Source organism: Mandrillus leucophaeus, unplaced genomic scaffold, assembly GCF_000951045.1.
Source record: "Mandrillus leucophaeus isolate KB7577 unplaced genomic scaffold, Mleu.le_1.0 Scaffold723, whole genome shotgun sequence".
Taxonomy (NCBI): Eukaryota; Metazoa; Chordata; class Mammalia; order Primates; family Cercopithecidae; genus Mandrillus; species Mandrillus leucophaeus.
Window position 1 is genome coordinate 1,314,697 of NW_012107842.1, and position 18,680 is coordinate 1,333,376.

At 46.1% G+C, this 18,680-nt stretch overlaps 1 protein-coding gene and 1 long non-coding RNA gene across 5 annotated transcripts in view; one reads left to right on the forward strand and one right to left on the reverse strand.

Annotated features, from left to right (window-relative positions):
* NAV2 (neuron navigator 2) overlaps positions 1-18,680 on the reverse strand; it is an 808,709-nt gene that overhangs the window by 79,081 nt on the left and 710,948 nt on the right. For all 4 annotated transcript variants that reach the window (XM_011965412.1, XM_011965411.1, XM_011965410.1 and 1 more), the window contains 4 exons: positions 13,418-13,556; positions 5,254-5,545; positions 3,860-4,562; positions 350-817 (listed from right to left, as the gene is read on the reverse strand). In XM_011965412.1, coding sequence (XP_011820802.1) covers positions 350-817; positions 3,860-4,562; positions 5,254-5,545; positions 13,418-13,556 — 1,602 coding nt within the window. The remainder of the gene's footprint in view (positions 1-349; positions 818-3,859; positions 4,563-5,253; positions 5,546-13,417; positions 13,557-18,680) is intronic.
* LOC105528608 lies at positions 242-5,724 on the forward strand. The gene is made up of 2 exons (XR_001004382.1): positions 242-571; positions 5,229-5,724. It is a non-coding gene; the product is annotated as an uncharacterized LOC105528608 (long non-coding RNA).

The following is an 18,680-nucleotide window of genomic DNA, read 5'->3' on the forward strand; positions in this document are numbered from 1 at the left end:
CCCGCTCTGCTTGCACAATTACAAGGGGAGGGAAAAGAAGCTGTTGATGAACGAACAGGATAAAACTGAAGGATTTCAAAAGCTGAATGCCATTTCAAATGGTAGCATAAATCTGCCCCCGAGAGACTGAGCAGCTCCAAGCACCAAGAATAACCACAGAGGAAAAGATAACAGGGAGCAGAGCCAAGCTTGATTCCATCCCAAACTGGCTTCCCCATGAAACACAGCAGTAATTAGAAAGAGAAATCTCACAGGCAAAGGCTACTCGACATTTGGGATTCCTCAGCTAATCTTTTTACTTTTGGAAGGGTGTCTTTCTGAGAAAGGCAGCCAGAGGCAAAGCACCAACCTTTCTGACAGTGTGGTCTTCACACTGTTGGTTCTGACAAAGGGAGTCAAGGAGTCATCCTTGGAGGAGGTGATGAGGCCAGTGGAAGAATTGTGGCTGGGGCCCCCTCCACTGCTGAGGGAGATGTCGATGGACTCACAGCTGGTGTGGAGGCTGCTGACAGACTGAAAGCCCAGGCCATCCTTGCTAACTGCGGAGGAGCTGCTGGCATTGGTGCCCCAGGTGAGGCTGTTGGAAGGGGCCGAGTGGGCTGAGCTGGGGCTGGAGGCTAGCGGAGACTGGTTGAGGTCCACATTCTTGCTGTAGAGAGGACTGCTGCTCCCGCTGCTCAGGACACCACTGCCTGACGGGGAGTCTAGGTTACCTTGCTGAGTCATGGTGGCATGAGGATTAGAGATGACCACCGAATTTTTCATGTTTTCAGCTGTGGCGATGGGCACTTGCTTGGTAGCCTTCCCACCAAAGAGTCTGTGAAGAGACAAAGGGTTGTGTAAGTTGAACACGCAGTGCCAAGGGGCACCGGACTATTAAAGAAGGGTAGAGCAGAGGAGTTGGTGAGAATTCCTGGGGAAGGAAGCACAGCCATTCCTACTGAAATGGCTAAAGGTACTTCAGGGAAAGGTCGGCCATAAAGTGGGCCTAGATACTAGTTTATCACAGGCTGCCGTCTTCAAGTTCTAAGCTGCAGCGGAGACTCCGACTCCATCTGAGCCAAAGAGCCATGGGTAATAATTTTCTACAGGCCTATTCACATTACACTGGGCCAAGATCTTGCTTCTCTTTCTTTCAATAAATAGACTAACTAGAAAATTGCCCTGGCCCAGGAAGATGGTTGTCTTCATCATCTCTGTCTCCACGGCCCCAGGCATAAAGCAGGCACACAGTTTATGACAGCTCAACTCTAAGGGATTTGGTTTCTTGACCTCTGAGCACAATACGTAGAATCAAGAGCATGAATCTAGATCTGGAGGGGCCTGGGAAAAGTATCTTCAGAGATTTATCCACAATAGAAAGCGCAACTGGAAAGATGTATATTTTGAAGCCAGAGAGCTTACTTATCCAGTGACATACATGGAAATCTTGTTGGGTTCACAAGACATCAGACCAGACAACTGGGTGTGAACTGTGTCTCTGTGACAGACACATAGAAATGTCATTCTATGTCACCTCCCCTGCTCGTGGCCAAAAATGTGCCATCAGACTATAAGGAATGACATAAATGCCCCCTCTTCCACTGGCAGAGAGCTCTCTGGTAGAATGTTGAAATTATCTTAAAGTCAGAGAATTGTCCACATTCTAGTAATGTAAAGGCTCTATTACACTCACTAAAACCTGTGTGGAGTGAGTATCTCACAAGTGGCAAAACTACTACATATTTCTGATACGCAGGTTGCCTTGGGTGCTCAAAGTGGTGACAGTTTGATCTCTGTCCTCTCCAAACAGTCCTATAAATCTCAAGCATTGTAAAGACAATCAATCAATCCATCCTTACTACAGTGTGTGGCGGTGGCAGAAGGGAAGCACTTTGTGTCTGGTGACAATCAGGGAATGAAATATCCTAATGTAGAATCTTGGCTTTAGAATGCTTACATACTTCCAGTGATGACAGGGATCTCGTTACTTCAAAGGGCAACTTGCTCCATTGCCAAGCACTTCCAATTATTGGAAAACCCTAATCTAATCCACTTTTTTTTTTTTCTGACTTTTGCATATTGCTCCTCATCCTGCTATGCATGACTATATACAAAAGTCTAATCTTCGGTCTGTTAGTCCTTCAAATCATTTGAAGAGAGTTATCTATCACATTTCACCAAAGATTTTTCTTCTCCATACTAATACACATCAAGAGAACTGTGAATACCTCAACGATTTAGGAATAAATGTAATTTACCAGGAATTGGCCGAAAGGTGTTCAATGTAGAGCCCTAGGAGCTGCATGCATTTTCAAGCATTCTATTATACTAGCCTAAGGGTCTAGTAAAATGCCTTTGTAGTTAGTAAAGGAAATCTATAATACCAACGAGTGAATATTACATATAATACTTGAGGCAAGAAACAGAGAAAATTTTCATTTACAAGGCAATCTGTTAAAACAACAAAGAACAGCCCAACAGACTTACCCCCGGAAAAAAAAAATCATTACTGAAATTCTAATAATCAAGTCTGGACAAAGAACAGTGAACTGCTTCATTATACCTTTCATGTAGAATGCTTCTTCTGAAGTCTTTTCAAACATTCCTGTTCATCCCCAAATATGTACGTGTGCATATAATTTTTATTTTCTCACTGCTTGATTTTCTTTCCTTGGGACTTACTCTTTCTTATAAGAAATTTCCTGGGAAAGTAGGATGAACTGTAACCTAGCAGTTGTAGTTTGAGAATGGTCCAATGGATATTATAATAAGATAATACAAACAGGCAAAAGTTGAATAAATTTAAAAGAAACTTAAAACGAGTGAATAATTTTTTTATGTCTAGAGCTTCCACCCAGTGTGAAAATGTGGGGAAATGATGTCTATTTAAGGTAATAGGAAATCAATTTCTCTTTTTCAGAAACATTTCTTCTTTAAGAGGTGTGTGTGTGTGTGTGTGTGTATGTGGTGGGGAGGGAGAAGTTAAAATTTCAGACTGACTTGGAATTCTGGAGTAGTGTAAAAGTGTATGTGGGGACACTGGGGTTTGTGAGTAAAGGAAGGAGCTGGTCAAGATCACTGCTTGCCATAATGAGGAAGCTCAGCTGCAGAATTATTAACACAAGAAAAAAAAGTATCTGCTCCCCTGAGCTACCCACCCAGGTCCAAGGGTGTATCAAGATGGTAGCTTTTTTTTTTCTTTTCTTTTTTTTTGAGATGGAGTCTCACTCGTCGCCAGGCTAGAGTGCAGTGGTATGATCTTGGCTCACTGCAACCTCTGCCTCCCGGGTTCAAGTGATTCTTCTGCCTCAGCCTCCTGAGTAGCTGGGACTACAGGTGCATACCACCATGCCCGGCTACTTTTTTTGTATTTTTAGTGGAGATGGGGTTTCACCATATTGGCCAGGCTGGTCTCGAACTCCTGACCTCGTGAACCGCCTGCCTCAGCCTCCCAAAGTGCTGGGATTACAGACATGAGCCACTGTGCCCAGTGGTAGCTATCTTGTATTGAGTGCATACTACGACCAGACATGACTACAAAGATGCATCTTTACAAAAACCCTGACAAAAAGGTATCACCATCCCCATTTTACAGGTGAGGAAACTAAGGCAGAATTGTTAAGAAAGGTTATATGGCAGCTAATTAAAATGGAACTAAGATTTGATTCCAAGATGATTGATTCCAGAGGCCTAACTTTTTCATCCCAGCATGGGAAAATAGTCAACTGCAAAACTGTCGGCAGGATCTGCCTAAACAGCTTTACCGGAGGACTAAAGTGGAGGAAAAACAGAGGGTGCTTCAACTAAGAAACAGGAAATTACTAAATCCATTCCCTGTATTCTGGTTCTGCTCAGCACCATTAATGTACTCACTTACCTGCGGAGTGTGGGAGAGGCCACATCTGGGTACTTGGCTCCAGGCTGGAGACCAGCCTGAGCCGGGCTGGACACAGGCTGGGCTGCCGGGTTCACTTTCACCGAGTTACAGGAAGCCACACTCTCGTTGTCGGATGAGATGCCTTTCTCCTTATCTGTTTGGTTGACCAGACCTGGTAGAGAGCTGCCTAGGGCTGTTTTGGAAGGCTCCCTCAGTTTGGGCACTGGCAGGCCTGCGGACTTGCTGCTGATGTTGGAATCTATGCTGCTGGTGCTAGACCTGTTCCCAGCCCCATTCCGGCTGGTGGACTTACTGGGCCTCGGCAAACTCCGGTACTGAAGGTTTGTCCGGGAGCTGAGGGCCAGATACCCATCATCCTGATTCTGAGCCCCGTCCATGCTTGACTTCCGACCAGCAGACCGACTGATGAGTGCAGACGACTTTGGGATTTTGCCCAGTGTGGCTGACCTGCTGGTGACAGTGGCCCCACTGGCTGTGATCATGGCCAGACCGGCGGCGGAACCACTCTGCTTCTTGAACCCAAAGCTGTTGGCATTGGCAGTGGGTGTCCTAGAGCTGCTGGGGAGGGGCTTTTTGGATTCGTCACCACTGCTCCGGCCTGCATCTGATGGGGAGCGCTTCACCTGGGAGGCTTTAGGAGAAAGCCGTCCTTTCTCAGACACCTTTGCATCGTCTGTTTTTCCTGAGAGAGAGATCAGCAAGATTAGCCTGCAAGCCAAGAGCCCAGCTCATCCATCTCGTCTGTTTAAGATACCCCCCTCCTCTGAAGAGCTGGTTCACTTTTCCCTTGGGGAGGCAGAGGAAGGAGCTTTTTATAAAAATAATATAGTCTCCTAATGTACTGTGAACCTTTTAGGAAATGTCAATAATTTTACTCATTCGCAAAGCAGTCTAAATTTACCCAGGATAAAGCAAAGCCAGCCAATCACTGATATGTCTGGGGGGAAATAACCCCCTGCCTTTTCTGACCTTTCACCCTCTGTCCATTAAAGGGCTGTCCCTAACATGTCCAGGGGGACACCCCTGCCCTTGTTTATAAATATCCCCTAAGTCAGAAACAACGTCAAGTCACCATACCCACAGCTCATAAATCCATGCTGTTTAGTAGCCTGAACTGGCTGCATTAACTCACCCAGTGTCTAGTTAAACCAATTCAATACGTCTCAGCAGCCGAACCGTCTTCAGAGCTTAAGAGGCTCCCATACTTACTTCCACTTAGAAAAAGGCAGGGATGTGAAAGTTTATGGAAGCTTGTTGTTAGCAGAGTATAAATCCTGAGACAAAATATATAACGTCAAGTCCTTGCTAGAGTTAACTATGGCTTTGGTTTTCCAAATGACAACTGTAGGGCCAAGACAGCTCCGGCCTCTTACCAGTTCCTGGGGTCTTCAGTGCGCCTGCTGGGGCTGACGGCTTCGTCCTCGGCATGGTGATGCCCACCTGAGCTGTCATGCCTCGCCGCCATGAGCCTGTCTGGGAGATGACAGGATTCTTCTTGCCGGACGTGCTTTTGTCGGACTCGTCAGACACGTCAGAAGGATTCCGCCTCCACTTGGAACCTGGCTCCATTTTTATGCCGCTGTCTGAGCCTCCGTCTGATTTCTTGACATCATCACCAGACCACAGTGAATTCCTCTCCACCTGTGAGTGCTTCTCAGCATCAGTCTGTGGACAGAGACTCTCTGAATTAGTCCTTCCCAAGTCCCAGGCTGGGGAGCCCCTCACTCCAAAGGCAAAAATGCCAAAACACTGGAGTAGTTAAGGGAAAAATAGTCATTACTTTAAAGATGTTTGGACTTTTGTACTCTGGTTATCTTGTCAGAAAGCCTGATTTTTTTTTTTGGTCCGAGGAAAGTAAATAATATCAATGTATCCTTAGAATGGAATGAGGTGGCCGGGCACAGTGGCTCATGCCTATAATCCCAACATTTTGGGAGGCTGAGGTGGGAGGATCGCTTGATCCCACGAGTTTAAGACCAGCCTGGGCAACATGCAAAACCCCGTCTCTACAAAAAATAGAAAAAGTAGCTGAGTGTGGTGGCACACACCTATAGTTCTAGCTGCTCGGGTGGCTGAGGTGGGAGGATCACCCCGGGGAGGTGGAGGCTGCAGTGAGCCATGATTGCACTACTGTACCCCAGCCTGGGTGACAGAGCTAGACTCTGTCTCAAAAAAGACAAAAAGAAAAGCAAAAGAAAGGAGTCAGGGAAGAGAGGAAAAGGGGCCCAGGAAAAAAGAAGGAAAGCGCCCTATCAAGGGGAAGGGGCAGAGCAGATGGAGATGCAGTGGGAATTCAGCCACCACCTATTTTCTGCCACTTGAACAAGCCTCTCCAACTCTGGTTGCTGATCTCTAACCAGCATCTAGTCTCCTGGCCCGTTTCCCTTTGTTCTGCCTTCTTCCCATCACTCCACCGCAGTGAGATCTTTGGATCTAACACACCAAGCAAGGGAGTAAGTGAGCAAGGGTGGCTGCTGGTTCTACTCAAATCAGGGAGAGCCAGGAGCAGAGGGGAAGCACATCCTCAAATGGTACTTCCCCCAAATGTGGAGAGCCAATGGTGCCTGCTCCGATCCCAGCATTATTTATACACCACTGCTTTGCTCCCCTTGTGGGATTTTGTTCTGACAAGGGATATAATTAGCCAGCTTTCTTTGGAAGAGCCCTGACCTGCTGGCCATGAAACCCAGAAGGGGACAGAAGTGTGACGTTAATGATCTCCTGCAGCTAAAAGGCATAAAGCTGACCAGAATGCTTTGGAGGCCTCCTGGGGTTTGAGGCCAGTTGGAGGATGTCAGCACAGTAAATGGGGAAGGGAGGTCAGAAGCGCTTTCAGGGTGGGTATACTAAGATACCAGTCCCATATTTGCAATGCTTAACTACCGAGAGTAGGCAAGATAGGAAATTAAAATGAACACCTGGCAAGAATCTGCCTAACGTCTGTCATCCAAGAATGGAACAAATGCCTTCCTCCATGGAATACAATGGCTGAATGGGATAAAAGCTAAAAACAGATAGGCAGCCCAAGTTCAATTGCCTCCCCCACACCACCCCAACGCCTTCTCCCCTTATGAATTCCACTTGTCCATTACAGACACCTTATGAGTTCTTTCATTTGTTTTTTTCTAGCTAAGTATTAGTCATCAGAGATATGAGGAGGACAAGCACACACTTCCTGACTATGAGAAGCTCATCATTCAGCTGTGGCAAGGGACAGAGAGAGGGGAGTTCCTACATGTGGGCCCAGGGCAGGAGTTCACTCAAAGCTTGAAGAGCGAATGAGTGAGCCAAGGAACCAGCCAAGGAACACAGGCTTTTCAGGCCACAACAGACATTAACAAAATTATCTTATCCGATCTCAGCCTCTATTTAATCAGAAAGGGTTAAGTACCAAGTACTCTTATACCTTTATCTCAGTCTCACAGAAATTAAAGTTGCCCATTCTTTGTCCCAACTACCGCAGGTCAGTTTCCTTCCTCTAAACACTTTCAGTACATTAATCCAACCAGAATTTACTCCATGCTTGCTGTCTGCCAGGCACCACGGAGGGTCAGAGAATCTGGGGATAAGACTGATTTCCCACCCATGGTGGAGCTTACGATTCAGTTAAACGCAGCAGAGATTGAATAAATAAATACCAACAAGGGTGTAATTGTAGATTATGAAGACTATTATAAGGAAAAGGACAAAGAGTCTGAGAAAGAAATACAGATGTTGACCTAATTTAGATGACAATGAGGTGGGCAGGCGACAGTGATCAGCTCAAAAAGAAGTACCCTAAAGAAAGAGAAGAAACTTACTTAGTAAAAGAAGGGTTTGGGGCAGAGCATACCAGGGAGAGGGAACCACATGTGTAAAGGCCCTGAGGCAGAAAATAACTTGGCTTTGGAACATTCACTTCACAAATATTTATTGGGTGCCACTACATGCCAGGAAAGCTGATTCGCACTAGGAATACTGCAATGAGTAAGTATAAATCATTAACCTCATGGAGCTTACATTCAAGTACATTTTAACATATTCTAATATGCTCTAAGAGGTACTGAAAATTTAGCACATGCCACATCCTGGGTTACTGCATTATTTATTCTTTTAATGTTCCTATACTTATTTCCCCCCCAATCAAATTGTAATGGTGCTAATACTAGTAGCATTAACAACTACAATTTATTAAGTACTTACTATGTCCCAGGCACTAAGCTAAAGTGCTTGATATGTATCATTAAATTTAATCCTTATCAAAAACCTATGAGGAAATTACAGCTAATAGTCTCAATTTCACATGACAAAACTGAGGCACAGAGTGAAAAGAAAATTTCCCAAGATCACACAGTGAGGAAGTAGAGATGCAGGGATTTCAGGGAGTCTAACTGCAAAGCTCACATTTTAACCACCATGCCACACTGCCCTCCCTGAGGATAAGTCCAGGTATATGATACATTTGTGCATACTCAGTAGCACCTAATATCTATACCCAGCAGATTCTCCTTCCATACGGGCAGACTGCCCAACCCCAGTTCTAGAGCAGCTCTAGCCTAGTCTCTGGGTGGGACCCATACAACTCCAATTCCATCAGTGGCAGGGAGAGCGCACATGCCCCTGGCCTGGGAATGTGGCTTGACTTTCTCTCTCTGGAAAGAACAATCATCCAGCCATCACATCCCCCTAGCTAGGTCCAGGGTGGTCACCTTCCCAGCTCCACTCTGAATCCTTCATGATCTATGTGCCAGACTATAAGGTGGCACCCCTTAGGATTGAAAATGAGGAAGTCGCAGCCTCTCTGTTCCCAGAGCTCACAACAGCGGGGCCAGCCAGCAGGACATCCACATTGGGATGTATGAAGAGTTCTATCCTGCCTTCCCCTCCGTGCCTCTGCCAGTTGTTCCCATCTCAATGGACCTCCTTTCTGAAGGGTTATCTTCTGCCTGTTCTTGGAAGTCGATATAGTCATTTGATATCCATGTGGGAAGGTGAGGAAAGAAGCCATGCACAAGGGACTTCAGAAGTGAGGCCAATCTTCTGAGAGCAAGAGGTGAGGCCTGAGGAGCATGATGTGGGGGAAGAGTGTGGGCTTTGGGTCTGACAGATCTGGGTTCAAGTGCTGGGTGCTGCCACTCATTTGCTGTGCATGACCTTGGAGGACATTGCCTCACTTATCTGAACTTATTACCTCATGTATAAAACACGGATGATAATAAATAGGTCTCTTACAGCATTGATGGTGGACTCAATGAACTCAGTGTGGGAGGACTCAATAAACAGTGGTTCTTTTCATTACCAACTTTCCTGCCTCTGAAAATCCCCAGCACTCTGTTGTCTATCTTCATCATTTATCCCGCTTTTGTCTAGAATTAGGGAGAACAGGTACTTGTCTCTTCTGCTACTTGGTCACAGGCCTTTGGAAGGCAGGGATATTCCCTCCCTGTGCCGTATCCCCTGCAGATCTAGATGCTGAGCTGGCTCAAGTTTGAGCCTCAGTGACCATAGAGATAATTATCAGCATCAACATCATCGCCTGCCAGTCATCCTGCCAGGCACTGTGTCCCTCCCTGTACATCCTGAACTCATCTTATCCTCTCAGGCTCTGTTATTATCCACATTTTACACATCAGGAAAATACAGGGCTGAAGAGGAAAAGTAACTTACCCAGCGGGTGAGCAGAAGGGGGCACCCCTCCTTACCCCCAGCCAAACCCCATCCCTACATCCATGCCAATATCTAGAGAGCTCTAGGGTCAGTCAAGGCCACACAAGACAGGAATCTTTGCCACATAATTCAGAATTTTATTTCCCTGAGTAGCAAAAAATAAACTGACATGGAATTATCTTTTTCCTCCCCATATGTTATTAAAGATTTCACAGGCATTGAAAATGAGAGAAAATCTTGATGTGTGCATCTTTGCTCCTCAGCACCTGGGACGGTGACTTCCACAGAACTGAGAGAAAATACTGAATGCACAGATGAATATGTGAGGGAGTCGCCTGTGTTTGTTAAAACCCTTTGCCACCAACATCTGTCCTCAAAATAAAATACTGCAAAATAAGATGAGTTGCTTTGAGACTACAAACAAAATATATTAAGAACATAGTCAACCTTTAGTTACTGACATGAATGGAGTCTGGAGGCAGAGGAACAGCAACCCAGGTGGCAGGGGCTGCAAAGGGAGGAAGGGAAGGAGAGGAGGGGGGAAGGGAGGGAGAGATAAGAGAAATGGAGGAAAGGAGGAAGGAAAGAAAGTAACTTCTGAGCAACCATCCAGTCTCAGGCACCTAGAGAAGCATGTGCTGATAAAGCATTTCCCTGTTATTTTCACACTCACCCTCGGAGATGCATCTAATTAGCGCCATGTTATGGATGAGGAGGCAGAGGCTTGGAGAGAGTGATTAGTTCATCCAAGGATGTCAAAGAGTGAGGATACAACTCAAGATCATCTGGCTTCCAAGTCTGCACCTACTCCCTGACACTGCAATCGGCTTGGCCAACCGGACTCACCAGCCCTCCTGGAGGATTTGCTCAAGAGGCTCTTGGGCCTGAAGCAGGGGATTCTCTGCCTGGCCCCGAGGAAACAGTGAGCACAGGAGCTGATGCTGGACAGCTGGGCACCTGGGCACCTGTGCTCTGTAGGGGGCATTCTCCATTGCTCCTCAATGTCCCCAGTGATAGCGGAGTCCCTCACAGACAAAGGGAATCTCCATTCCCAATGATCCGTCTCCTCTTCTTTCAATCAGCTACATGAGGCTGTTTCTTAGGTTTTCCAGACAATAACTTCCCTGTTCCTGGGATGCTTTAGTTATTTCTCAGAGGCTTTTCAAACAGCAAAAACCTAGGCAGGCAACCTGTCCTCAATTTGCTGGACACACTGAGCCACTTCTCCCTGCCTCCCCATGTCTTGCCTGGCAGACTGTGTGCTGCCCCCTTGTTCCAGGGTAAACCAATATGTGACAGGAACCCAAATGAGGCAGAGCACAGAAGGCGCAGCTCTTGGGAAGGGTGCAACACACATCTTCCCATTGCCTGATGCTGCTCAGACAGGAGTAATGGCCCTTAGCATTCCTCAGTGTGATATGAGGGAGGAGGGTGGGAGCTTGTGAATTATGCTGATTCAAATATTTTGAGATGCTCCCTGGACAGGAACAAAGGGAATGTCACTAAAAGTCCATTTAAAGAAACCATTGCATTAGAAATCTTAGTAACTATTGGTGTAATCTGTATTTAGTTTACTCTAAGACCTACTTTTTTTAGTTTTCATTTCAATATTTTAAACTCAGGTAGTTTTATAGGAAAAACAAACCTACCCAATGAATAGTAAACCATTTACATCCCTTAAAATAACTTCTGATCTTGATCAAAAGGCATGTTTGTGCAGAATCCTGCAACCTTTTCTGATGTGACATTTACAAGATGAAAGCAAAGAGCTGGTCTAAAGAGCTGAGGCCTTGGCATTAGCCAAATTCAACTGTATCAGCTAGGAAATCATGTACAAATCCGAGGTGTTTATCAGTGTGGAACCAGAGATTTCAACTCCAGCTTTGCAGGAAAGGAACAAAGACAAGGACATTCTTCCAATACAGTGTTTTACTGGCTCCACCTGCATCTCAGGAGCAAGCCTCTCCTACCTTGTAAGTCAAAAAGGGAACCTCACAGATCTCTCTCTCTCTAATAAATAGCCTGCCTCCTGAATACATAGATGCAGGTGAGCAATTCCTTGGTTCCCTCCTTAGTATCTAAGGACAGTCTGGTTGTTCTTATCTTGAATATACAATGAGCCTCAGGGAAAAAAAAAAAAATTAGTGTTCACAAGAAAAGGAAAACTGGTGTCTATTGTAAACAATTGGCGTATGGTAGGTGGCAGGAACATAGCCTGGCTGGGCACTTCTGACTTGCGTCTAATCACTGATCAAACAGCGATCGGTTTGGGAAGTGTGGCTTAGGTTTTTTTTGTTTACTTTTCGTACAGTAAAGTACACAAATCTTAAATACATAGCTTGAATACATTTTAGAAAATTAACATCCTTACATAACCACTGCTCAGATTAAGATACAGAGCGTTACTCATGACCCCCTTTCTAGTCATATGGGGAGTTTTTGTTTCTTAAAACCACCACCATGACCCACCATCACTAGGTTGGGTTTCTGTACAATAATCAGAAAGTCTGGCTCAAAAGAAGAATGCAAGAAGTAACTGGGAATCCCAGGGGCAACACCGAATGTATTTCATCAGGCAGTAAGCGTTTCCATTTCTGTGGGACAGAATTACTCCCACACTCTGATACATCCTTTTTTTTAGCCCTATTGTCAAAGAGACACTTTTAAAAGAAAATTGATTTCCAAATCAGCTCCTGTCTGTACAAAGTAAAGCACAGTTGAGAAAAGAAGAGGCTATGAAAGGGAGTGAAAGACGGGGCAGTGCTAGTTTTGCCCCCAGCAAGGTTGCTCTGAGACTTTGTCCCAAACAGATTTTCCCAAGGGTTTGCCAAAGACGGGGGAAGGGTACCTACAAGTGGGAGGGATCGATCATGAAAAAAATTCCAGCCTACTATGCCACTGCCACCACAGCTGGCCAGTCCTCTTGCTGGTCAGTCCCAAACTGGGGACCAGCTGTGAGGATGGCACTTTAGTTTTCCACTAGTAAATGGGCCTTTCAGAACCACCCCTTGCCAATCATGAAGGAATGGTCTGAGGGTCAGTGAACACGTCCACATGAAACTATACCACATTTGAAATGTGAAATCTGAAGGCTTAAAGTAGGAATGGAAAACTCCAGTGCCTTGGGGTCAGGCAGGTAATTTAAGGATTACAGCTGGCGAGCAGGTAGCAGCTGTGCACACTGGAGCAGGAGTGGCAGGTCTAAGGGGGTTGGATACTGGGACATCTGTTGATTGCCACCACATGGAGAATGTAGGCTCAAGGAAGCAATATCGTTGTTTTTCTCAAGAGCAACCAGAAAGACATTTTCATGTGAAATAATGTAATTCTAAAAATTTGAAAGGGAATCTAGTTTAAAAGAAGGGTAATACTGTGGGCCAAATAAAACACGTCAGCAGGGGAATGTAACCCAGAGACTGAGAGTTCTCAACCACAGGTCAGGATATCCTGGCCTTCCGGTCCGGGGTTCTCAATCTTCATTTCCACCCCATCCTTCTAGAGGAATGAGACGTGCCCCCGGATAGCAGTGGCTCGCTGCGGCAAATAAGAGACACACACTCCGGGCCGAAAACTGCTAAAGTCCAACATCCTTTTCTGTTGTTTTTAAACAAATTATGAGACCAAGGTCCAGGGAGGAAGAGTGATTTCACAAGCCCACACAGTGAGGGTGGTGAAGTCTCCCTGCTCCCGTGTCCACCACCCCCTGCCTGACCCCTCCCTTGTGGACAGAGGTCAGGGTCAGGAGGTGAGAGCAGAGGCAGCAGGAGGCTGGGCCTCATCTCATCAACTTGGAGATTCTGCTTGCCCCAAATGGCCCTCTTATCCCACAAGCCCGAGGTTCCCTGCTGCCAGGGGCTGCTGGAGGAGCCTGGGAGGGCCTGTGTTCCTCACCTGCACATCCAGGTTTTTTCGAGAGGAGGCAGGTGTGTTGGCATAAGAGCTGATGGAGGAGCTGGTGTTGATGTCATCAGTGCTGAGGTTGTCTATGGTGTCGCTGATGCCACTGCTGACGGAGCTGCTGTCGTCCCAGCTGCCAAGACAAACACACATCCTGAGCACCAAAACCTCAGGCTGTTCCAGTTCAGGCTAATGACAGACAAACACACACTATCCCCGAAAAGATCCAATCTTTGCCATGAAGCCCCGGACAAAGCTCTTTTGCCTCAGATGTGACTCATCTCCATGTCAGTTGTTGCTGTCTGGGATTGGAAGCTGGGTGAAGAGGCTGACAGGTACCTTCCTCAAACTAAGTGCTTCCATAGCAGAGGTGGCTACAGACACTACCCATGTCCTACCCCATCCTCAACTTCATCCTGGGAACTTTATGGAAACCAATTTGTTCCTTCCCAGGCCTAGTGGCAGAGTAGGGGCAGTGAGTCTGGAGACTAGAGCTAAAAGCATGCAGGGAAGAACTCCGGAGCAGGCACCTGTCGGGGTCAGAGGGCAGAGCTGCTGTATGACTTCTGCAGACTTCACTCCCGGAATGAAACGCCGAGGGAGGGAGAGCGGCAACAGTCAGGAGAAACCTGTCAACTTGGTTAGCAGCTCTAACTCTAATAATATCCCCAAAGACATCTAAAATAGATGTTCTTCATTTCCCAACCCTCCAACCGAATGAGGTCAGTCCCAAGCTGCCTAAGTCCAATCTCCTAGCAATGGTTCTTTCTTTCTTTTTTCTTCTTTACCATCTTCCCACCTGCCAATACCACCACCACGTTTAATCTAGCACCCGGTCCTATCACCTTGCTTCCAAAACGTATCCAAACGTGCAGTTCTCTGCCCCCACTGCCACCCTGTAGTTCATGGTGCTGTCGACGGTGCCTGGGTTACTGCTAAAAGGCCAGGTGGTCTCTATGGTCTGCTTCTGCTCCCTAATTGTCCATCCCCACCGCAGCAGTCAGAATATCCTGTCACTCTACTGCTTAATACCCGTGAGTTGCTTCTCAGATAATTAAGAGTCCAAACTCTCTATATGGCCCCTCAAGACCCTCTGAGCTTGCCTCCTACCCCAGTCCTGTTTCGTACCCTCTCCACTGCGATTGGCTCTGATCACATGCACTTCTGTTCCTTTCAAGCCAAGGCTGCTCTCTTCGAGGCTTTGTGCTGCTTGTCCCTCTTTCTGAATGCTTGTCCCTGCCTCCTCTCATCTTTCAGATCTCAGCTAAAGTATTACCTTCTCAGAAAAACAACCTCACTACCCATCAAGCCTGTCACACTCTGTCACGTCACCCTGTGGCATTTACTCATTTGTTTGCTATCGGGTAGCAGATACGTAGCAAGTGGTCAATAAATACTTGCTAATCGAGGGCTGGGCATGGTGGCTCACACCTGTAATCCCAGCACTTTGGGAGGCCAAGGTGGGTGGATCACCTGAGGTCAGGAGTTCGAGACCAGCCTGGCCAACATGGGGAAACACCATCTCTACTAAAAGTACAACAAAATTAGCCAGGTATGGTGGCACATGTCTATAATCCCAGCTACTTGGGAAGCTGAGGCAGGATGATTGCTTGAACCTGGAAGGCAGAGATTGCAGTGAGCTGAGATCATACCACTGCACTCCAGCCTGGGCAACAGAGTAAGACTCTGTCTCAAAACAACGACAACAACAACAACAACAAAACTTGCTGATCAAAACTTATAGAAGTGAGAAGTCGAGTAGACAATAAAGCAAGCTTCCAAGATCAGTGTGACACTACTCTAATTGACCTACAGGGGGAAAGGGTAAGTATTATTGTTTTTCTATTGCACAGATAGAGAAAGTGAGGCTTAGAAAAAAATAGATACCCTGTACAAGGTCAGAGGGCTAGGAAGAGGCAGAGTGGATCCTGATCCAGCCATTCTGATTCCAGAACCAACTACCCTCTTTACTGTGACTGCAGACGGTTTTGTATTATGTCAATTCTCAGCACACACCAGATGTGACACAGCCCACTTTCTCAGGAGGAAGCCAGGCTTGGGAGGCCAGGCAGCCTGGTTCAAGGCCACTCAGCAGGAGTGGCAGGTCTGATACCAAACCATTGACTTAACCTCATTATTCTAGCACTCAGTCTTCCACTGTCTTGCTGAAAGCCCTACAAAGTGGCAGCGTGGAACCTGGGAAATGCTGAGTGGCTGAGATTTGAAAGCCAAGAGCACATCTGCCACACACACACATAACCCCAAAGTTCTAGTTCATTCCAGCAGCTTGGAAGATACCTGCCTGTACATCCTGAGCTCTGCTGATCAGGCAGGAAGACAAAGGCTTATTAAAAACCTGTTTTCATCACCTTCTCCTTCAACACTATTTGGCTTCCAAAACCCAATCTGGAACATTGCATAGAAATGCGGGGGAACATGAGGGTGGTCCCAAGGAGGGAGGATGAGGCAGGGAGAACGAGGGCTCAAAAGGGGCTTATTGTGGATGAATCCACAAGGGTCAAGCAGCTCTGGAACTCTGCACACTTCACTCCTGTAATTCTACTTCTTGTGCCCAGCCCTCCATCCTGTTCCAAATTCTTTCTTTAAGGTTTTCTCCAAATACTCCAGCCCACCCACATCATCTCCTACTTTGAATTCCTACATAGTATCACACATTTGTATTTGCTTCTATATACTCTTAGGCAGTTTTCTAGCTATTCTCTATACCAAGGGTTGTCCTATCTTCCAAATATATGCAGGGGCCTGCTTAGCGATAACAACTAAGTGCTTATCATGGATCAGGCATTGTGCTGGGTACTTTAAATCTATTGTTATAGATTTCTCCAGTCCTCATATCATACCTGCAAGGTAGGTATCATCCTGTCCATTTTATAAATGAAGGAATAGAGGCAGAAAGAGTAAGTACACTGACTGATGCCATTCCGTGTTGGAACTGGGTTTAAAAAGCAAAATATCTAATTGCAGAATATGCGCTCCTTCTAGTCTTGTCATGCTGCCTTCTGTAGCAACAACGGCTGTTCACTGAGCCTGTGCCACATGCCAAACTATTCAACATTTGCGCATACTCTCATAGTCACTCTTAGGGTGTTTCGCAATGAAGAAACCGAGGCCGTGAGGACTGATGGGCAATGTGGCAGCAATGTCAAGTTCATTCAGTGGGCCACATCCCTTCCATCTCCAGAGACATAGTCCGTGCTCCTTAAATACCTCCTGATGAACTCAACGTGCAGAGGCGAGACAGAGCAAGTTTCTGGTGCAAACTTGCCACCAGTAGAGGATTCTAAGCCCGGCTCCCTGCCCACTGATTCTTTGCAGGGTCACAGCTTCCGTGCCTGCTTCGCCTAGGCTGGTAACCACAGGAGGATCTGATGGGGCAAGCGTGGCATCACAGATGGAAAAGGACTCAAATTTGTTCTAGTGATTAAATGGGTCTTTTCTTGCACCTGCTCTTTTGGGTTAGGAATTTAATGTATCTAAAATTTCTCATAATTTGATGAAGAAGAAAGGGGAAAGGTGGGAGAGGTCCGTGGCTGGCAGGGAGGAAGGAGAGCAGTTGTAACAGATGCTCGTGAATCCAAGTCCCAGATTTTGTGCTTTGAAATTGTAACCGTTCTTCCCCTGTGTCCTTTCAACACCAAGATAATATTCCAGAGGGGCATGTGACCCTTGATACACAGGATTCTTCCCATGTCAGTGCCTGGAGGACTGTTGGGCTTACCCTGAGTTCACAGGAAGCCTTTGTAACTGAGCCACCCAGAAGAGGGGAAGCCAGGGATCTAATCCATGGGTGAGAGTGGGGGTCACTTATGATGCGGATGAAGGGAGTGATGCGAGGGAAGGCCATGATGAGCAAGGGCAGCTTCGATATTTGCCAGAGCTGTCTGTGGTCAGAAACCGAAGCTGCCCCCGCAGCTGGAAAACCAGCCACGTCTCCTTTGCTTTCGGATCTCTGGGATACTAGCAAGTTCATCTTGACATAAAGTCGCTTAGTTCTAACTTGTCTTTTTCCCATTCAGGGTACAAACGATCACGAGCCACCAAGATTAGGCCAGTGAGTTTGCAGATGTATTCTGAGGGAAACCAGTTCCACCAGATGCTCTGTGATAAGAATGTTGCCCTAAGAAGGGAATGTGGAATCTCCTGCTTTCCTGGAGATTCACACTGTAAACAGTACCTCAGCATTTTAACAGCTGTGAAGTCCAGTAAAGATCACTATAACTTTGCCTAAAGAAGCATTCCCCAAACTTATATGACTACACAGGAAACGCTGAGAAGAATGAAGCACACATACAAAAAAAGCAAAAATGAAGAAAAATGCAATACAGCCTAGAGCTGCCAGTGGCTACTTGATTCTCACTTGCCTGAGAAGGAAGCCGGCACAGAGGGAAGCAGAGCTGAGAGGGATGGAAGTGTGCCTTTGACATCGCTTGAGCGCCCTTATCCAGCCATACTGAAAGCCAGAAGCACCCCTGGGAGAGCCAGCCATGAGAAATAGTAAATTCCTTTCTTTTGCTTTTTGTCACTTGGCATACTCATGCTAACTAATGGGGAAGCGTAATTTGTTTGTAAAATAACTCCAGACATGTGGCTGAGAGTCAGACGGGAAAAATGTGGAAAGCATGCAGAATTCACTCAGGCAGTAAGGACACTGGTTGCATCTAATCAAGTGGCAAAGGAAATTAGGTACAACCTGGGATGAGGCACAAAAGTCCACTGACCCAAATCGGGCAATAAATGTTGAAAGCAGTTACAAAAACTGATTAAGATAGCAACTTGAAAGGAACCTAGAGAATTCATGTTTACTATGTGGTGAAATGAAATTCCAGAGAGGTGGCTTGGGGACCCCGATCACACAGCAGAAAGAACTACAGTGTACTCAGCTATGATTCTGGAACCATCATTACTGGAGGAGGATTTGACCATTCCTGTGTCCTGGTCCTGAAGCTGATGGAGAAAAACCATATGATGGCGCTGAGCCCACCTGAGATGATAAACCGACTACCCTCATTTCATATTGTGTGATTTTAAATCTGGGAAACATTTAAAAAGATGAAAAAGAATGATGAAGTGAATCATTAAGATTAAGGCTTTGTGATCATTGGGTTAATCTGCATGTATTTTTAACATGTAAAAGAATACACAGCATATAACAGGATCTGACAAAACAGTCTTGTGATTTCAATTTTAAATGACTATTGATTTTTTACTTGAGACTTTTAAGCTGAAATGTTTAAGA